At 36.4% G+C, this 20,481-nt stretch overlaps 2 protein-coding genes across 2 annotated transcripts; both read right to left on the bottom strand.

The window, feature by feature from the left end:
* Positions 1-3,253: 3,253 nt before the first annotated feature.
* Positions 3,254-4,206, bottom strand: LOC105985211 (olfactory receptor 6F1). The gene has a single exon (XM_013015637.1). It carries the CDS (start codon positions 4,204-4,206, stop codon positions 3,280-3,282), a length of 927 nt encoding a protein of 308 aa, XP_012871091.1. The 3' UTR covers positions 3,254-3,279.
* Positions 4,207-10,831: 6,625 nt separating this feature from the next.
* LOC105985069 (olfactory receptor 14A2-like) lies at positions 10,832-11,800 on the bottom strand. The gene has a single exon (XM_013015480.1). The coding sequence runs from the start codon at positions 11,798-11,800 to the stop codon at positions 10,832-10,834; it is 969 nt and encodes a 322-aa protein (XP_012870934.1).
* Positions 11,801-20,481: the final 8,681 nt, after the last annotated feature.

Genomic DNA, 20,481 nt, shown 5'->3' with positions numbered 1-20,481 from the left:
GATTACAGGCATGAGCCACTGATGCCCAGCATATCCCTTTTATATATTCTTTTGATCCTCTCTCCTCTATGCCTCCATCAGAAAGAATGACATAGCCCCATATGTTAGGAAATGGAAAAACTAGGAAAAAATATATTACAGTGAAAGCAGGGGCTATACCATGGGGGAGGGACATACAAAGCAATAGAGAAATCATCTTATAAATATGTTAGAAACAATAACAAGAAAGAAAAAACCATTTGAATCCTTATATCTGACCTTTGCTGCTTGTCTCAGACAGATACTAGTTATTGAATATAAGGGAAACCATGGAACCTATGTTTCTTTGGGCCTGGCTTTCTTAATATAATTTTTTCAAGTCTTTCCATTTCCTAACAAATGGGGCAATGTCATTCTTTCTGATGGAGGCATAGAATTCCATTGTGTATATATGCCACATTTTCTTTATCCATTCATCTACTGAGGGGCATCTGGGTTGGTTTGATGTTGGTATAATTTGTGGAGGGGAAGGGAAAAAACAAATCGTTTAAATAGGGATACAGGTGAACCCATTGCAACAATGAGATGTACAAGTTGTTATGTTGAAAAAGGGAATTTACAACTTTGTCTGGAGGGGGGTGGAGGAGGGAGTTGGAGGGGGGGTTGGGGGTTGGTGGGTGGGAGATGGGAAGGGATGGGAAGGGGAAACAAAGGAGGAGGCAACAATGCTTGATAAGAAATGTACTCATTACCTTTCCCATGTAATTGTAACTTCTCTGTATGGTATTTTCACAATAAAAAAAGAAACAGGTAAAAAAAATATATTAAGTGAAGTAAGCCAGGCCCAAAGAAACATAGGTCCCATGGTTTCCCTTATTTGCAATTGCTAGTATATGTCTGAGACAAGCAGAAACGGTCAGGTAAGTTGATGTTAGGCGAAATGAACCCCAAGATTAGGATTCAAATGTTATTTTCTTTCTTGCTATTGTTTCTAACATATTTATAAGATGATTTCTTTGTTGCTTTGTTTGTTCCTCCCCCACTGTATTTGATGTTGGTAGAATTTGTGGAGGGGAAGGGAAAAAACAAATGTTTAAATAGGGATACAGGTGGACCCCTTGCAACAATGAGATGTACAAGACATTATGTGGAAAATGAACTTTACAACTTTGGCTGGGGGTGGGACATGTGCGGGGGAGATGGGAAGTGATAGGAAGGGGAAAACAAAGGAGGAGGCAACAATGCTTGATAAGGAAATATACTCATTACCTTACCCATGTAATTGTAACCCCTCTGTATGGTATTTTCACAATAAAAAAACTTACTGGAACATCTATAGTATATATATTATATACTTGAATACTTAACTGTGTACCATAATTCTTTTAATTTTTCTTCACCTTTCTCCATTTTATAATCTTTTAGTTTCGTAGGTAGGCAATTTTAGATTACTTACCATTAAGTTCATTATAATAATTTGTTAGGAAATGGAAAAACTTGGAAAAAATTATATTAAGTGAAGTAAGCCAGGCCCAAAGAAACATCGGTCCAATGGTTTCCCTTATTTGTAATATCTAGTATATGTATGAGTCAAGCGGAAAAGGTCAGATAATGTGATGTCAGGAAAATGAACCGTTAGATGTGTATTTTAATGTTTTTTCCCTACTATTCCTTCCCTGCCCACCTCCCCAACTTCTCCCTCCTCCCAGCCTGAAGTCGTAATGTTTGTTTTCAATACAGTGTTTTGTACGTCTCATTGTTACGATGGGTCAGCCTGTATCCTCGTTTCAGCATTTTGTTATTTCCCTTCCCCTCCCCATATTAGAAAAATGTATATATAAGATACAGGGCACCAGAATTAAATCTTTTGTAAAGGAGTAGTGCTTATAGTGCTTCTAATACCTATTGTTCCTATAGTTCCTTAAGCAGTAGACTTTTAACATAGACCTTTTGAACCTTGGTGTGTATCACCCTCTTAACAAAACATACTTTCTTATTTCTTTAAGATATATATCTGGCTTGTTTTTTTCCTTGCACATTACATATTTGAAACCAGGGCAAGTTTCAAATATTTCAAATATTTGAAAATATAAACAACCTAGGCCTAGGAGATAACTGCCATTCAGCATTCCACTCTCTACAATGGCAAGCTGATGGATAGAACCAACAGAAACCGCCTGGACTTGATGTACTGTTTCTAATCCATCATTGGAAAAGGGTAACTTTTAGGAAATAAAACTTCTGTGCATTGGTGGTTTTAAAGGAAGGCAGTACACTTTATTTCCTAGTGATGTAATTCCTTTGAACAGAAACCAAATACCTATGATTATTGCTTCTTATTGTCATTTATTGAAACTAGTGGGTGCTCAGATCTCAGTGACTTTGTCTTGGCACTCATCAGAACACACAATTTTCACTTTCTAATGCTGATACATTTTAATCGTACAACACCAATATTTTAGATAGTCTTGTTCATGTTCCTCCTCATCAAATGTGACATACTAAAATTATCTCGTTACTAACCCCATCCTCATCTATTTTACTGTATTCTGTACAAAGAAAACATACTATATTGAAATCATTGCCTATTAATTTCATGAACACTTTTACTTATTTAAATTCTATTTCTCATGTCCCTTATTTCACAAATACAACTCTATAATATTTTCACTTAGATTATAAAATAAAATAATTTAATAATAAAGGTTGAGTTTTCATGATGTTCCCTCATTAATGCAATAAATAAAATCAATAAAATTATATCATTCGTTTTATAAGTCAAAGTTGGGAGACACTAATTAAATGTGATTTTTGTTTAAAAAGTAATGTATGCTTATACTAAAACATTTTATTCTCATGTAGGAATGTATCAATGTAATTTTTTCCAAGTCTTTCAATTTCCTTATGAATGGTACAATTCTTTCTGATGGAACTGGAGGATTCCACTCTGTACATATACCACATTTTCTTGATATACAATTTGTGAGGGAGGAGGTCAGGAGGGAAAACTGGGAGAAAGCAAGGAAAGTGGCAACAGTGTTCAAAAAGAAATGTGCTCATTTCTTGACTTATGTACCTCTAACCCCTCTGTACATCACCTATACAATAACAATAATAAAAAAAGAATGTAGAAGCAGTAACACATGATTATTATTTTTATTGTTCCTTTTGAATTATAAAGTTGTTTTCCCTTTGCTCTCATCTGTCCTTGAATCAAAGATTCTGATTTTCCTTGATCCTACATGTTATCGCTGCAGAGATACTGACTACAATTTACAAACCATCTGTTATGTTGGAGATTCATTTCCTCTTCCATTTCTTCAGAAGAGTTTCTCTGACGTCCTTGTTGCGTAGAGTATAGATGAAGGGATTTAGCACTGGAGTCACCACTGTGTTGAGGACATGGACAGCTTTGGTCAGATCTAAAGCATCTTTGATGGATGTCCGAACATGAAGGAAAATGGTGGACCCATACCAGATGAGCACCACAGTGAGATGGGAGGAACAAGTGGAAAAGGCTTTGCTTCGGCCACTGCCAGAGGGGATTCTGAGGATGGTGTTGATTATGTATATGTAGGAGACCAATGTGATAAGACAGGAACTCAAGATGACCACAAAAGCAATCCCAAAAGACACCAGCTCCACTGCCTGTGTGCTCGTGCAGGCCAGGGCTATCCAAGGTGCAATGTCACAGAAGAAGTGATTGATAGCACGAGGGCCACAGAAGGATAGGCTGCTGATGAGTGCTGTTGGCAATGCAATGGCCAAGAAACCACAGACCCAGGAACCCAGAGCCAGCTGCACTGAGAGAAGGCTGCTCATGATGGCCCCATAGTGTAGAGGAAAGCAGATGGCCAGATAGCGGTCATAAGCCATGGCTGCCAGGAGAAAGTATTCTGTGCAGCCTAATGAGAAAACCAAGTACATCTGCAAAAGACAACTTGCAAAGGATATAGTCCGGCTTCTCCCCAGCAGAATGGCTAGGGCTTTGGGGACTGCAGCTGTGGTATACCAAATCTCCAGGAAAGAAAGGTTGCTCAAAAAGAAGTACATGGGGGTATGTAACTGCTGGGAGGTACTCACCAACAACAGGATAGCCACGTTACCCACAATTGTGAGTAGGTACATCACAAGAAAGAGCATGAAAAGAGATAGCTGAAGGGCCTGGGTCCCGGGGAAACCCAGTAAGAGAAAGTCCTGTAGTAAAGTCTCATTTTTGGTAGTCATTACTTGGTTTATATGGTAGGAGAAAAAAGCACAAAATGAGGGATTTGGTCCAATCATGCAGTCCTAGAGACATAAAAAGAATTTTTTTTAGCTGGGGGCCAATGCTCATGCCTGTAATTCTAGATACTCAAGAAGCTGAGATCTAAGGACTGCTCTTCTACACCAGCCTAGATAGACAAGTCTGAGTGATGCCATTTCCAATTAACCAGCAAAAACCTGGGTAGGAGTTGTGGCTCAAATGGGTAGAGCCTTCGCTTAGAATGAAAATAAGCTAGCAACAGCACAAATCCCTGGGTTCAAGCCCCAGTACCAATAAAAATACATACCTACCTACATACATACACACACAATACATTCATATAAATAAGAAGAAGTGTGATATTTTTTGCCTTCCCACTCTGTTCTTTGAGCTGACAGTTAATATCTGCTATTTTAAACACATACATTATAATATGTTATGGTAGTTTAGGAAACTGATATGCAATAAATAGTAATGACGTGCAAAGATTTTTACTGATGCTCCATTTCATATCCAAGATTCAAATCTAGCCTCTCTGCTGCTTCCATGGTCCCAATCCAAGCTCACAAAATGCTAGCAATTTCATTTGACTCAGTAGACCTTCTGTGTGGCTTTGAAGGAAGGAATACATGTAATTTAGTCTTTTACAGAAACTGGCTTCTTAAAAAGTCCTTGTCATTAATCATGCTTGGTAGATAACGATTCAAAATTGATATTTTAATCATGATCTCTGTCTGCTGAAAGAAAAATTCATAGTAAAATATAAACATTAAGAACATAGTTTCAAATGATTTTAACTTCTCAAGCCTGCACAATTTCATATTTAAATTTATGAATATGAGACTTTTTCTTCCCAATAAAAGTCCATATTAGACAATTCACTTAACATCCAGCTTTCTGAGTTGGGGATATCCTGGATAATAGATGAAATGAGAAGAAGATAAAGACAGGAAACCATTTATATGTTATTTCTTAAGATGATTCTTATAAATTATGTCTGAATACTGTTTTCAGCCCAGTCCCCATGAATTAGAAGATCAGTATGAAAGATACGACTGTTATATCTGCAAGTAAACTTGATTAGTAATTAATAGGAATGTTCTGTCTTGGGCATCAGGTTTCTCTACTCTTCAACACCAAACTTCCTGCATAAACTCAAATTTGTAGCCCAGGCTAACTCTGGCACAGGAATCTGGATGGCAACTTTGCTGAAAATTTCCCCTCTTCCTGCAGCAGTTTTTCTTTTTATGTGTATGTTTTCAAAATTTCCTATGATAGCAAAAGAATCTAGATTATCATCTCATCAATGAAAAATCATCTTAACTACTACTTGATGTGGCTCAGAACAACAGGAACTAGAAAAGAAAGTGAGTCGTAAGTAACGGTTTTCCAAATTTTCTTGAAGAAATTTCAATATATATTCAATGTGCTTCAACCTCTCAGGAGGAGCAGGTGTCTATAAGAGAAACAGCTAGTTCAAGAGTCAATGTGAAAATTGCTTTCTGTTTATTGTTCATTAGTGCTGTTTTGAAACACAAACTTTAAGGAACACCATGTTTTTATAATGAAAGAAACTGTAATTTGGGGTTGAAGCTAAGGCAATTGATAAAACTGCAAATGCTGGAAGATTACTCTCTTAGCTTCTCCTTTCTCTCCTTTGATGACCCTCTAATGACAAGTGTTCTGGCCTATATCCAATGACAAGACAGAACAAAGAGAAAAACAAAAGGAATAGCAACCAATAAGAGCTTGCTCAATTTATTGCCTAACCATTTTCACCATTATGTCTTTTTAGTCTGCCAGTTATCCTTTGTTATGTTATCTCTTGTTAATCTGTTATTTTTATAGTATTGTTAGCCAGTTTTCTTCAGAATGAGTGAAGAAAAGAAGTTTCTTTCCTCTGTTACAGCACTCAAGACAGTGTGAATGCTAGTTTATCAGTCAGTGACTGACATGGAACATGAACATTATCAATCCTAGATGCATAATTTCCTTACTATGATCCAAGCTTCACAGATGAGGAAACTACCTTTAGAAGTGGGTGGTCCAAAGTGGGGAGTGAGAACCTTGAACTTGATCTCAAAGTCACAGCATTTAAAACTTGGTAGATACAACTTGTGGTTTTCTGAAAATCCCTCAGACATCTTGCTGGTGGATTCACAAAGATGATAGTTTAATTCATACTAAAGTCAGAATTTCTGGCCAAAAGAGTTTTGAAAAATCCACTGTATGAAATGACAAGGTTTTAACTTTTCTGAGTATGGGATTTGAACAATTATATTCATCTATTTCATTTTCCAAATTTAAGTGCAAATGTTGATAAGTTAAAACTGGAGAGTAACTATAATATCTGCCATCATATAATTAATTACATCCTTATATTTACTTCCAATTAAGTCACCAAGTTTTCCAAATATCACAAACTCATGTGAACCTGAAACAGTAATCATGTTCCATATTTAAAAACCTGATTTTTATCGTTCTATCAGTAAGTAGGTGTTTTTAGTGTAAAGTTTAGGACAACCTAAATGAGATTCAGTACTTGTAACTGATTCTGAGGACATTGCAGGAGGATCTCAGACTTGATGTAAGGCTAGAGAGATCCTGTTTCAGAATCTCTCATCTAAAGTTAAATAAGGGAAAGAAATAGTTTGACTTTTTAAAAATTAACTGCTATTTGATTTTTAAAATTAAGCTGGGCTCTGGTGTATCACACCTGTAATCCTAGCTACTCAGGAGGTTGAGATCTGAGGATCATGGTTCAAAGGCAGCCTGAGCAGGAAACTCCATAAACTCTTATCTCCAATAAACCACTCAGAAAATTGGAAGTGGTGCTGTGGCTCAAGTGGTAGAGTGCTCGCCTTGAGCTGAAGAGCTGAGGGACAGCGCCCAGGCCCAAAGTTCAAGCCCTGTGACTGACAAAAAATACCAGAGTAAAATAATTGTGTTTCTCATTCATAGACAGTTTGATTGTTGAATACAGAACTTTTGTTTCACAGAAATAACCACTAAGTTATGCAAAGTAACTACATTTAGAATGTGTCTGATTTTAAGAAGACTTTAAATGCTTGTTAAATTTTAAGTCAATTATGATGGATCTCTCACATAACACAAATATGTAATTAAAAAACTGGTATAGATTGGATAAAAACTTACCCAGGTGCAAATTTCTCCCCATAAAATTTAATAAACTCCATACATTGTGCCTTCTGAATGTACCTTTGCCCACTTTTCATGACATGATTTTATGTAAAAATACAGTATTGTGATTGAAATAAATTTTCTCTCTCCCTCTCCCTTCCTCCTTCCCTTTCAGTCTTCTCTCATTTCCTTATGTTATACTTTATTTCTTTGTTCATTCATCATAGTTTAACTCAGTCTCCTAAGCTCTTAGAAACATCTCTTTACGTTTCTGTCTCTTCTTTGTCTTTTCCATCAGATCCTTTCCTGTCCTAGTTACCTTCATCTTCATTCTGGAGTCTTAACATTTTCTCCACTTCAGCAAAGTGAGATTGATTTGTTATTAAGGAACTGCTTGTGTTGGGATGAATACTCTGGAGGTTGGTTCTCTCTCTTGGGTCATTAGGTTTAGTTAAAAGATATATGAACTTATACTGTCTTTCTAAATGGATGGCTGCAGAATCTTTCCAATCATTTTATTTTTAGAAAACCATTGTAAAATTACTAGATTTGTGGAAATGAAATGTTTTTAGTTTTTTACATATAATAATAATTTCTATTAATTTATAGAATGAGACTTCTTTTTCTTGAATGAGCCACGAAGTTTAAAGAGTCATGAGAAATAAGATCCAACAAAGATTAAACAACTTGATTTTTGGGAACCTAATTCTTGTGTAGAATAAGTGCTTAGCATAAACAAGACCTGGGTTCGATTCACAATAGTCCCAAAATAAAGGAAGCAAGTTTGAATTAACACATAAATTCATAATGTATCATTTTTGTACTTTGACCAAATATATCAAAGAAATCTGTAATCTTACCTACTCAGGAGCCTGAAATTTGGGTATGGCAGTTTGAAGCCAGCCTAGGCAGGAAAGTTGTGAAAATCTTATATCCAATTAACTACCAAAAGAAAAAAAAAGCCAGAAGTGGAGCTGTGGTTCAAGTGGTAGAGCACTAGACGTAAGTAAAAAAGCTCATGGAGAGTACCCAAACCCTGATTTCAAACCCTGGGTCCAGCACACATATGCACATGCACACACAAACATACTCTGTCTCTGTCTCTGTCTCTCTCTCACACACTACGCACACACATTCTAGCTCTCACAAAATAAATAAATTGAAATTTTAGTATCATAGCCATGCATCTGCCTCCACTGCCAACACATTGGTTTGTTGTTCTGTTTGTTTTGTTTTTGTTTTTTTTTAGATTTGATCTTTCTTTGCTAGTCTGGCCTCAAACATTCCATCTTTCTGCTTGTGCTTCTTCAGTAGGTGGGGTTACAAATCTTAGATCATTAGTCTTGGTTTGTGTAAAACACATTTAGTATCAAATGAATCACAGTGTAACCACTAAATCAAACTCTTTGCAAAACTTCTATGAAGTATCTTTTTTACAGTAATTTCAAGAAATATTAGAAAATCATGGTATTGACCATGCACAGGATAACAAAATGTTTTGTACTTTTGATCATTTCATTAAAGTAGCCTTAATGTTTTTGCACAATGTCTCCAATAGATTCTCTTTACGATACATATACCCCTTCACCAGTCCAAATCCCTGATGGTCACCCCTAAGATCCAGGACAATGGACCCTCTTCCTACTTCTCTCTTCTTTCTAATCTTCCATAGCTGCTCACTTTATGGCAACTTCTGTGGCCAGCACCTAGGGAGACAAGGAGTCAGGAGGAGAGATTGGACTGTACCAGATAAGCATAGAACTTCACCAACTTCATCTTCTTTACTTGAAGCTTGAGGGGGTAGGGAAGGGCACAGGAAAAAAGAGGAACACAAGGCTCTCTGGCAACTCCTGCATGATCAGGATACACCTGCCATGCCTCCTATGCTGGCCTGGTTCATATCACTGACAGCCAATTCCATTCCTGCAGTAGGAGCCCCACGGACATTTATCTCCACTCTGACCAAAAAAATAGATCATTCACTGTGGAAACAATGGTTGACATGATGTGTATTCATCTTAATCTCTTGTTACCAAATCAGAATTGAGTGTTCTACGTGTATTGGATTCCAACTATCACTGAATACTGTGCTTAGAATGGAGAAAGTTTAATCTAGAAAGTATTGCAATAATCATAGGAATATATTCAAATGTCCATTCCTAGACTGAACAGTATTATGAAATATCGAGAGGAGAAGATTGCAATATGGGTGGGGAAACTAGGTTTTCACAAGTTTATATCATTCAGCCATATATTGTACTGCAAACAAAGCAACCAAATCATCTGTTACAGAGTTACCAAAGTTACTCTAATCAGTTACAATACAGATAATCAAAATTTATGACATTTATGATTCTATCATTTTTTGGTTTATTAGCAATCAGTCTTCTAAAGGAAAAAAATCCTCAGGGCTTTGATTGTCTTTTCTTGTGATATAAAACACCTTTTAGGAAAAAAGAACAGTGAAAAATAACTAGAGAATTATGCAATAAATGCAATATTATCTAAATACTTAAATCAATAAAATGTTACCAATATAAATATAAGTAAAGCTAGCTTATGATTACTGTCTCTTCTGACATTCTTCTCATTAAACTCTAATAATAGGTTCATGGTTACATTGAGGACATTTGTTAAACATATTGCGTTTATTGAGGGACAGAACACAAAGTGGTGTGACCTTTAAAGTCTATCAGGAAAAAACATAAAGATAAATAAATGTGTTAGATGTGAGAAAAGTTTCATTTGAATTATATTTCAGGATAATGTTGATGGCATACAAAGAAGTTGATAGATGTTTGATGTTTGAAGACATCATTGACTATATTGCTTTCCATTTACATAGTTAAACTGAATAAAACACCAATAACATAAATGAGAAGAGCACAACATCAATGAAAATTCACAGAATTGTTGGATTATTTTCTTAGCAACTAGCAATTAAATGTAAAGTTTAGAAAGTTATTCTAATATGACACAGAATTTCCGGGTACATTACACAGACTATATAGATATATCTTTATGCTGGAGGCACTAGTGAATAATCTCTCATGATTAATGTGACTTTTACTATAGTTTTGACAGATTCCTTTTTTTGGTGGGGGGTACGGTTGTGGGCCTGAACTCTGGGCCTGGGCGCTGTCCCTCAGCTCTTCACCTCAAGGCTAGCGCTCTACCACTTGAGCCACAGCGCCACTTCTGGCTTTTTTTTAATGTGGTGCTGAGGAATCAAACCCAGGGCTTCATGCATGCAAGGCAAGCACTCTACCACTGAGCCACCTTCCCCGCCCAGTTTTGACAGATTCTATAGCTTGTCTTTAAACTCAGATTAAAAGCATTAACCTTCACTGATAGAAGTAAAACTCATTCTGAATCACAGTCAGGAAACAAAAAAGATTTTCTTTTCTTTCTTAATGACTTTCCAAAGTTACAAAAATCATTCCCTGTTAACTAAGAGACACTCTGTCATAGGCACAGATGCTTGGAGTTGCTGATGGAAGTGAACTTCTTAGCCTTGAGTCTTTGGAGCAACCTCATCAAAGCCCATTTCATGTCACTGTTCCTCAGGCTGTAGATGACAGGATTAAATACTGGCGGCAATACAGTATAGATCACAGAAAGCAGTCTGTCAAGAACTGAGGGTGTACTTGAAGGTGGTTTGAGATACACAATACAAGCAGTTAGCATAAAAACAGTGAAAACAAGGAGATGGGGGAGGCATGTGGAGAAAGCTTTGGACTGACCTTGAGTAGTAGGAATCTTAAGCACAGTGGAGAAAATATAAACATAGGAGATCACAATGCAGATGCAGCAAGACACGCCTGCATACATGCCAATTGCTATGCTTACATATACTACAATGGGTGTTTGAGAGCATGAAATCCTTAGTAATGAGGGAATATCGCAGAAAAACTCTGGGATCACGCTGGAGCCACAGAAAGGCATGGAGAACGTGCCAGCTGTGTACACAGCTCCAAAGAGTCCTCCAAGGGCCCAGGATGCACCTGCCAGCAGAGCACAGGCCCTGCCATTCATGATGACCTCATAATGCAGGGGGTGACAGATGGCCACATAGCGGTCATAAGACATGGCAGTGAGGACAAATGTTTCTCCTGCCGCGAAGGAAGTCATCAAGAGTATCTGGAAGGCACATCCCAGAATGGAAATGGAATTGTTGTGTGTGAAGCTGTCAATAATAAAGTTTGGGACTGGAACAGATACAAAAGAGACATCCAACAGAGACAAGCTCCTGAGGAAGAAGTACATGGGTGTCTGGAGCTTCAGGTCCAGGGTGATGAGAGCGGTGATGAGGAGGTTACTCATGAGGGCTGCCAGGTACAGCAGCAGGAAGAGCACACCATGGAAAGTCTGCAGCTCGGGCTCGTCAGAAAACCCCAAGAGGAAGAATCCTGTCACCAAGGAGACATTGGCCATACTGGACTCTCTTCACTGCCTGCCAAGAGGGCAGATATGGAAGCAGGTTACAATTTGCACAGAAACATCTATGTGTAACCGTTTACTTGGGAGGACTCATAACTATGTTAGTTAGCTCTGAAGTTGCATACAAACTTCATTCCCTTTTTCTTTCCTCTACTTTAACCAAATCTTTTTCTCTGTATGTCTGTCAGTTTCTTTCCTTCCTTCCTTCCTTCCTTCCTTCCTTCCTTTCTTTCCTTACTTCCTCCCCTCCTTCCCTCCCTCCATCCCTCCTTCTCTCTCTTTCTTTCCTTCTTTCTTTCTCTCTCTCCCTTCCTTCCTTCCCTCCTTACCTCTCTCCCTCCATCCCTCTCTTTCTTTCTTTCTCTTTCTTTCTTCCTTCCTTCCTTCCTTTTTTCCTTCTTTTTTTCCTTCCTTCTTTCCTTCCTTCCTTCCTGTCTGTCTGTCTGTCTTTCTTTCTTTCTTTCTTCTATCTGTGTCCTACCTATCTAATGTTCTATGTATCTATCTGTATGTATGATGTATAAATGTATGTATGTATGTATCCCTGTATGTCTGTCTGCATCTATCTATCTATCTATCTATCTATCTATCTATCTATCTATCTATCTATCTATCATCTATCATCTATCATCTATCTATCATCTATCTCTCACCTTGTTCTCTATCTTTTATGCTAGAGATTGTGGGAATTGTACATGCTGAGAAAGTAATCTACCACTAGCCTACACCAGCAATATCTACTCAATTGTTTTTCATGCAAACTAATTGTCAAGGTAAGGTGTAGTCTTGCTTTTCTTTCTTAAATTTTGAGACTGAGATTTCAGAAGGACTTGTTAGTTATTGGTGCTCTCTTACAGACTCTTAAGGATTCTCTTTGGAATGCTCAATTTATTCAGTGATCTAGAACAATAATTAGAATGTTTTCAATATAAAGTAATGGTTAAAAACAAGAATAGACAAGACAAATACCCTATGTGTTCACTGGATAGCATGTATTTGTATGGAAACAATATACTTCTCCCTATAAATACGTACAGTTGCTACATTTCAAAATTTTAAGAAAGTAAATAGCAACTAAAATCCTAAAATGATATCAAGTAGTCTTTTCAGAAGTTCACTTTATCCTCAACCTTACTATTCTATGAATGGCTATAAATTCACTAAATACCAATGTTGTCCCAATCTACTGAGCATTTACATCAAACAATTTTGTCTTATGTTTCAAGACAAATCCTTTTGCTGTAACATAAGCTTAGATTCTGCTTTTCATGAAAGCATTGACTTCACCAGGGACTGCAGATGCCCCATGATATAAAAGCTTGGGCTTTGAGCTTTTCCTTTGTGTCTGTCTCATTGCCTTAACTTTGTCTTTTTGATAGCAAATTTATGTACTTAGTACTTATTAAACTCCATATGGTACTATACACATCCTGTGAGATTTTTCTACTAATCAACCATAGAAATAACTCTTGAAAGGATAGTCTTCTATTGCTTTAAATTGTGAGTCAATTTTTCCTCCGTTCTGTATTTAGGCATGATTAACCTTTAAAGGGAAGTCATGTACTCAATATCTGACTTATGTAACTGTACCCTCTCTGTAACACCTTTACAATAACAACTTAAAAAATGGTCATTCATCCACAAGGTTAAAGACATTTAGATAATGGTAGCCAAAGTATCTTCCATACCTTACCAAGTAACACCTTTTATAATGTCATGCTAAATTTCTCCAGAACAGTGTGTCTTGTAGGCAGATCATTCCATGATGAGTTGCCCCTGTATGTAAGATCATAGATTTGATTAAAAAAACATTCTGTGAACAAATGAAATTATGCCATGAGCAGTGGTAATTTCCTTATTACACAAGCAGATTGTCTTCCAGCAGAGCCAATTTTCTTCACACCAATAAAACTGTGAATAGACTTTAGATATTGACTGACCAAAGATGCTTGCATGTATATAACTATTCTCTCTTTCCATATAGTTTTGGAGCATCTGTCAGTACCAGTGATGGTAGAGTTGTAGTAGTACTCAATCTTTCTTTTTTACTTAATACAGAGAAAAAGTAATTAAATTCTCTGCTTGGTTTCTGAGATAAGTGGCCAGATAAGTTGTCCGGAACTCCTTGAAGCCCAAGTCTTGTTAGTATAGGGTTCCCACAACAAACCAACCCAAAGTCCTTTGTCTTCAGCATATGTCAATTTGTGTGAAGCTCTATTCGGGAACCAAAGCTTCACTTAATTTTGAAATCATTAACTCCTACTTATTCTTGTTTTCATATTCCAAGAGAGGTAATTATCGGGATTTAAGTAAGGTGATATGTTAGCATTGTCTTTAGTTCATAGTCTAATATATTAAAAATCTCATTTACTATGAGAATAAAAAAGAATTTACAAAAATTTCCCGTCCAAAGCATCCACGTGTATGAAGCAATAATTTGAGGACTTCTTGAAGTGTGATTTCTTTATAAAGGAATACTGATAGACCACTATAACAAATTTTTCCTCCATGTTACCTGAGCATATTCCCTATTCATTTGTTATAAGTATGTCATTTGGTAATAATATCTGAGGTGTTCCATGAATGATCAAAATATTTTAAAATGTTTGATATTAATGTAGTGTTATTCATTTGTACTAAAAATCTAAGAAAGTTTCCCAAGTGTATCAGACATTGGAATAAATGATAGCAACAAGGAAATGAAATTTTCTGGGTGAAACTTCTTGTTAGGAAGAGCCAGATGAAATATTTACAAATCAGATAGCAAAGAAGAAGCTTGGATGGTGGCAAGGATTAAGTCAATTACAGTTTCATGGCTCAAAGCCTCCTTCCCACCCATGAGACTCTGATCTTAACTTCCAAAAAAAAAACATTAAAAAAACCAAGAAGCAAAACTGTGACTCAAGTGTAAAGCACCAACCTTGAGCAAAAAAGCTGAAGGACAACCCCAATGTCCTTAGTTCAAGCCCCAGGACTAACATACACAAAGTGTCAGATTGGAGTCTTTTTGGAGGCTGATTGGTGAGGATATGAAAGATTTTTGTGTGTTTGTCAGTCCTGGGACTTGAAATAGCATTTTTGTTCAAGGCTGAGCCATCCCTCCATTTTCAGATTTTTGCTGTTAACTGGAGAGAAGACTGATGGATTTTTTTTTATCAGACTGGCTTCAAACCTAGATCCTTGATCTCATTCTTCTGAGCAGCTAGGATTACTAGTGCCCAGGCATGGGAAAGATTATATGTGATAGAGGCTGCCACTGAAATGAAGAAAAAGAATGTGTAAGACAAAGATTTATAGAGAGGACATTTTAGAAATCACAGTTAAAAAGTGAAAGATGAAGACATTTGGGTCACCTTGTAATATGCATTATGTGCACAGCATGTGGTCATTGTGTAGAAAAGGGCTGGAAATTCTATTCACCTATCCCAATCACTGGTCATACAAGGGAAATACAAAGTAGGGTATACACAAGGAAAGAAGGTAAAGAAATAACTGTCACTTTCTATTGTCTATTAGTCTCTACCTTAAATCTCCTCAATATCTATGAAGCATTTAAAGAGATGATATATATATATATATTTCATACTTCATAAAATGCTTTGTTAAGTGGAAACACCCTCCTTGTAAACTACTTATAGATAATAAAAATAAAAACATGTAATTTGAAGAAAAGAATCTTTTCATAGATCATCAACAGAAATGTGAAGCTCATACCATTAAGTAATTCACACTCTTCAAAAACTTGGACAATGGCTTACTTCTAAGACATATTGAAGGAGGTAATTTCAGCAGGTCCACTTGAGGAGAAAATACTTTTCATCCAATGGAAAGTAATGCAGAACATGCAATTCACCATGTGAAAACCTCTGGCACAAAGAAGTTCCACCTCTAGACTTTCTTCATGACTCAAGTATCTTTGCTAAGTATTAAGAATATCTTAACGTGGCAGGATGAACATTAATGCAACCAGGAACGTCTTTTGAGTCTTTCAGGTATTTTAATTGTGAGGTGAAATTTGTACTGCGAAGGTTTATATTAGGTCTTTTTAAAGGCAATTGGTTAACATCTTAGGATTTTCCCAGAGGAAAAAAAAATGTCTTGGATACACTGTTAAGTGATTTCCTCTTAAAATAATTAATGTGACAATTACTGGTGCTTTCTGTAGGCTCGTGGCCCAGGCCCCAGACAATATTATAGGATACATCAGGAGGACATGACTCATACTTTTATCAGAATTATGCTAAATTACTTATATATTCTTATTTCTACTTATCAAACAATCAGAGTTGCAAGCAAAAGACGTGATAATTATTTGGTCACTTTGTTTAAAAGGCAGACTCATACCAATTATTCTTGATTTCTGGTTTCCCTAATGACTTTGAGACACCTGGTGCTGTGTACATCAAAGTATGTCTGGAGTCCATCACCTAAAAAAGTCCTACTAGTCATTTGTTAAAAATCACTCCTGGATGTGCAATTGCAATAAAAATTCATTTAGAGTGTAAAAAAAATTAAATTGAGGGTTGCCATTACATTGTATTCATAATTAAGTTGTGATATTAAACTTCATTTTTAATTTAAACTACTTCAAATTTAATTTAATTTGATTAAAATTTAACTAAAATTTAATTTACATTTAAATTTTAAGTGGAAAAAGTTTAATTTAAAATTTACATTTAAAAATTAAATTTAGGATTTTGATCACAATGCATATAGACACTAAAAATCCACAAGATGTAGAGGGTCAGGGACTGGTTTCAAACATGCAATGAACCATATTACTTAAAAATGTAGCATGACTAAGAAATGGGATATACAGGTAGAGAAGGCTTTTGAACACCCTTATAATGATGGCCTTTTCACCATGGGATTGAAGATCCAAATATATGGTAACAACATGCATGTGAAAATCTGCATGTGATTCCAATGGCCAAAGCAGTACAAGTGGTGAAAGGCATCTTAGAGCAAGAAATATTTAGTAGAGAAAGGACATTATAGAAAAATTGTGGGAGTTTTCTGGAGCCACAGAAAGATAAATATAATGTTTCAGGGGAGTTTAAACCTCAAAGAAACTCCCAGAAGACTCTGCACACAGAGTCTTCTGTTCATGATGATATCATAATGTAGAGGGTGACCGAGGGCCACATAGAGGTCATAGGACATGGCTGTTAGGAGAAAAAAAATCAGAAGCAACAAAGTGAACAACCAAGAAGATTTGACACACACACACATCCTCACAAAATAGATAGCATTCCTGCTGGACACAGAATTCAGCATGAGGTTTGGAGCTGTGACTGAAATGAAACATATTTCAAGGAAGGACAATTTCTTCAGGAAGAAGAACATGGGTGTGAAGATACCAGTCCACAGTGACACTAATAAAAAATAGAAGATTCCTATGAGAATCTCTAAGCCAATCAACAGAAACAGAAAGCCTAGGAAGACTGGAGCCACTTGTCAGAGAATTGTGTGAGGAAGAAATCTTGAAATTGTCCAGCTATGTGATGTTTACAGAATCTGAATATTTTTAATCTGCAAAATATTAATCAGACTAAACATCTACTTTTTACCTTGTAAAAAAGAGAAAAATATACTTTTTTCCTTAAAGTCTTATTTCTACTGCATCTTAGAACAGTTATTGAATGAGTGCATTCAAGCAATTATTTTGTTTATTTGGTCCTGGGTTTGAACTCTGGGCCTGGGAGCTGCCCCTCAGCTCTTCAGCTCAAGGCTAGCGCTCTACCACTGGAGCCACAGCACCACTTCACAAGCAAATATTTTTTAAATTATTGTTGTTTTAGAAGTGATATAAAGCAGGGTTACCCCTATATACATCAGATGAAATGTACATTTCTTTCCTTTGGCTTAGTATCATCTGTTCCCTTATTCTCTCTCAATTCCTCCCTCCCAGTGCTGACCAGGAGTTGTGTGTGGTTCACTTTTACCAATGTCAGGTGCAGCTGATAGGCTCCGTTGCTGCACATTTTCCCTCACTTTCCACTAACCTTCGCTCATCTATGCACGCGTATACGCCATATGTGAGGTGTCTACAATCGTATATAGTTTGTGATATCTCATTGCATTTCAAATCTAGCATTCACATATCAGGGAGAACATATGCCATTTGTCTCTCTAGTCTTGGTTTATCTCGCTCAACATGATTTGTTCTAGTTCCATCCATTTCCCTGCAAATGCCATTATTTTATCATTTCAAATGAATGTGTAAAATTCCATTGTATATAGGCACCACGTTTTTTGAATCCATCTATTGTGCAGTTTCTGGGCTGGTTCAATATCTTGGCAATTGTGACTAGTGTGACAATGAACATGAATGTGCAGGTATCCTTATTGTATCCTGGTTCATGATGCCCAGAGTAGATGCCTAGGAGTGATATGGCTGCATTGTGGGGAAGGTCTACATTTAGTTTTTGAGGCCTTCAGACTGCTTTCCAGAGTGGTTGTATTAGTTTATATTCCCACCAGCAGTTCAAGCAAATATTTAAAAAAATGTATAGAAGGCCTCACATTGTTTTCAAACTCAGCAATGAAATGTCAATTTTATTTGTTCTATTGATGACTAATATGAATGAGTTATTTCTTCCTCTGCTAGGATGTTTATTAATAATAAGCATGTATCTTCATAAGATTATTTTAATTACTGGCTAAATTTCTAAGTAAGATCTTAGTGTTGCCCAGTAAATTTCTTTGGTAGCTCAGAGAGAAAATAGCCATTGAATCATTTAATTAGTTTTGTTTTTACATATTGTAACATTTTAACAAAGAGTAAGGATATTTTCTGTTCTAAATATAGTGAAGTGCATCAAAAATGAAAGGCCAGGTGCTTGTGACTCATGCCTGTTATCATAGTTATTAAGGAGCCTGAGGATCATGGTTTAAAGCCAGCCTGGACAGGAAAATCCATGAGACTCTTAGCTCCAATTAACCACCAGAAAACCAGAGTGGTGCTGTGGCTAGCACTGCTCTTGAGATGAAGAGCTCAGGGAGAGTTACTAAGCAAGAGTTCAAGCTCCCCCACACTCCCCCCCACCCCGCCCCACCACCACCACCAACAGAAAGAAATTTAAAGCTTTTCATCACATAAAGGAAACATCACCAAATAGAAATTTATCTTTCAATGTGGATGAGTAACATTATATAGAAAGTTATATAGAAAATATTAATGTAACCAATACAAAGTATTTTGTTGAATTGGCAAATAAGAAACTTGCTAATAAAATAGACATTTAAATACATACAATGAAGTTAATTGTTAATTATTTCCATGGATCTCTCTCCAACTTGCCAACCATTCTGTAAATGAGGATTGACACTTCTAAATAGCAAATCTTTTGGTCCTCATTTCAAGTTGATCTATGCTGCAATTTGAAATAGAGGGTCTACCAAAGCAAATTTTAACATACTTCCTCATGGAGACTAATCAACTTCTGTTTTGTAAGAGATGAATTTCCAAAGGCTTGAAAATACAGAGGAAAATAATGAGAGAGGAAATTGATTGGATCTTGATCCTTGGCAACCGGGCCAACTGTAGTGGGTAGAATAGTCCCCAGGCAAGACTGTTCTGTTAAACAAGAAATACTTACAGTCTTACTGAATGTGAAGTGAGTAGTTATACATTTGTTGCTTTGGTGTTTAAAAATTATTCCTCCTCCTAAAAATTATTATTCTAATTGTAAGATTAGTACAAAAATAGATAATGGAAATGGATTCCCCAAATAGTGCTAATTTGAATAATTAAAAAATAAGTTTAATAGACATTTGTGAAAACGTAACTGGGAAGCTTTAGATATGGGTAAGAAAGGGATAGATGGGAGGGGGAGGAAGAATGATGGAAGAGATGTCACTGATCAAGATGCATGTACACACAAATTGACACATTGAATTAAAACTCCTTTGTACGTGTATTTTAATAGGATAAGCCAAAATAAAGTTTGAATCCAAAAGATAAATAAGTAAAATAAAATAATCAGGTAGCTTTAGTATGGTCTTGTTAGTGATCATTTGGGTAAATGCCCAAAAGTGGGATTGCTGGGTCATAGGGGAGCTCTATGTGGAGTCATTTGAGGAACCTCCATACTACTTTCCAAAGTGGTTGAACAAGTTTACACTCTCACCAACAATGCAGTAGGGTTCCCTTCTGCCGCATCCCCTCCGGCATCTGTTATTAGAATTCTTATAACCATTCTAACCGGGGTGAAGTGGTATCTCAATGTTGTTTGATTTGCATTCCTTTTATGGCTAGAGAAGTTGAGCATTTCTTCATGTGTCTATTGGCCATTCTTATTTCCTCTTCAGAGAAGTTTCTCTTTAAGTCTTTAGCCACTCATCTATTGGGCAGTTGTTTCTTTGAGGATTTGTTGTTGGGGGATTTAATTTTTTGAGTTCTAAGTATATTTTAGATATGAGACTCTTGTCCGTTGTTTGTTACAGCATTATTTACCATAGCTAAGATATGGAACCAACCCAGATGCCCCTAGGTAAATGAATGGATCAAGAAAGTGTGGTATATATACACAATGGATTTCTATGCCTACATTAGAAAGAATAGTATTGTACCATTTGTTAGGAAAAGGAAAGACTGGGAAAAAATTATACTAAGTGAAGTAAGCCAGGCCCAAAGAAATATAGGTCCCACGGTTTCCCTTATTTGCAATAAC

This window comes from Dipodomys ordii, unplaced genomic scaffold (genome assembly GCF_000151885.1).
Source record: "Dipodomys ordii isolate 6190 unplaced genomic scaffold, Dord_2.0 Scaffold27, whole genome shotgun sequence".
Lineage (NCBI taxonomy): Eukaryota > Metazoa > Chordata > Mammalia > Rodentia > Heteromyidae > Dipodomys > Dipodomys ordii.
This window is presented reverse-complemented; position numbering and strand designations above follow the sequence as displayed.

Bases quoted from the DNA above. Each gene is read 5' to 3' on its own strand.
- LOC105985211 (XM_013015637.1), bottom strand. From the start codon at position 4,206: ATGACTACCAAAAATGAGACTTTACTACAGGACTTTCTCTTACTGGGT.
- LOC105985069 (XM_013015480.1), bottom strand. From the start codon at position 11,800: ATGGCCAATGTCTCCTTGGTGACAGGATTCTTCCTCTTGGGGTTTTCT.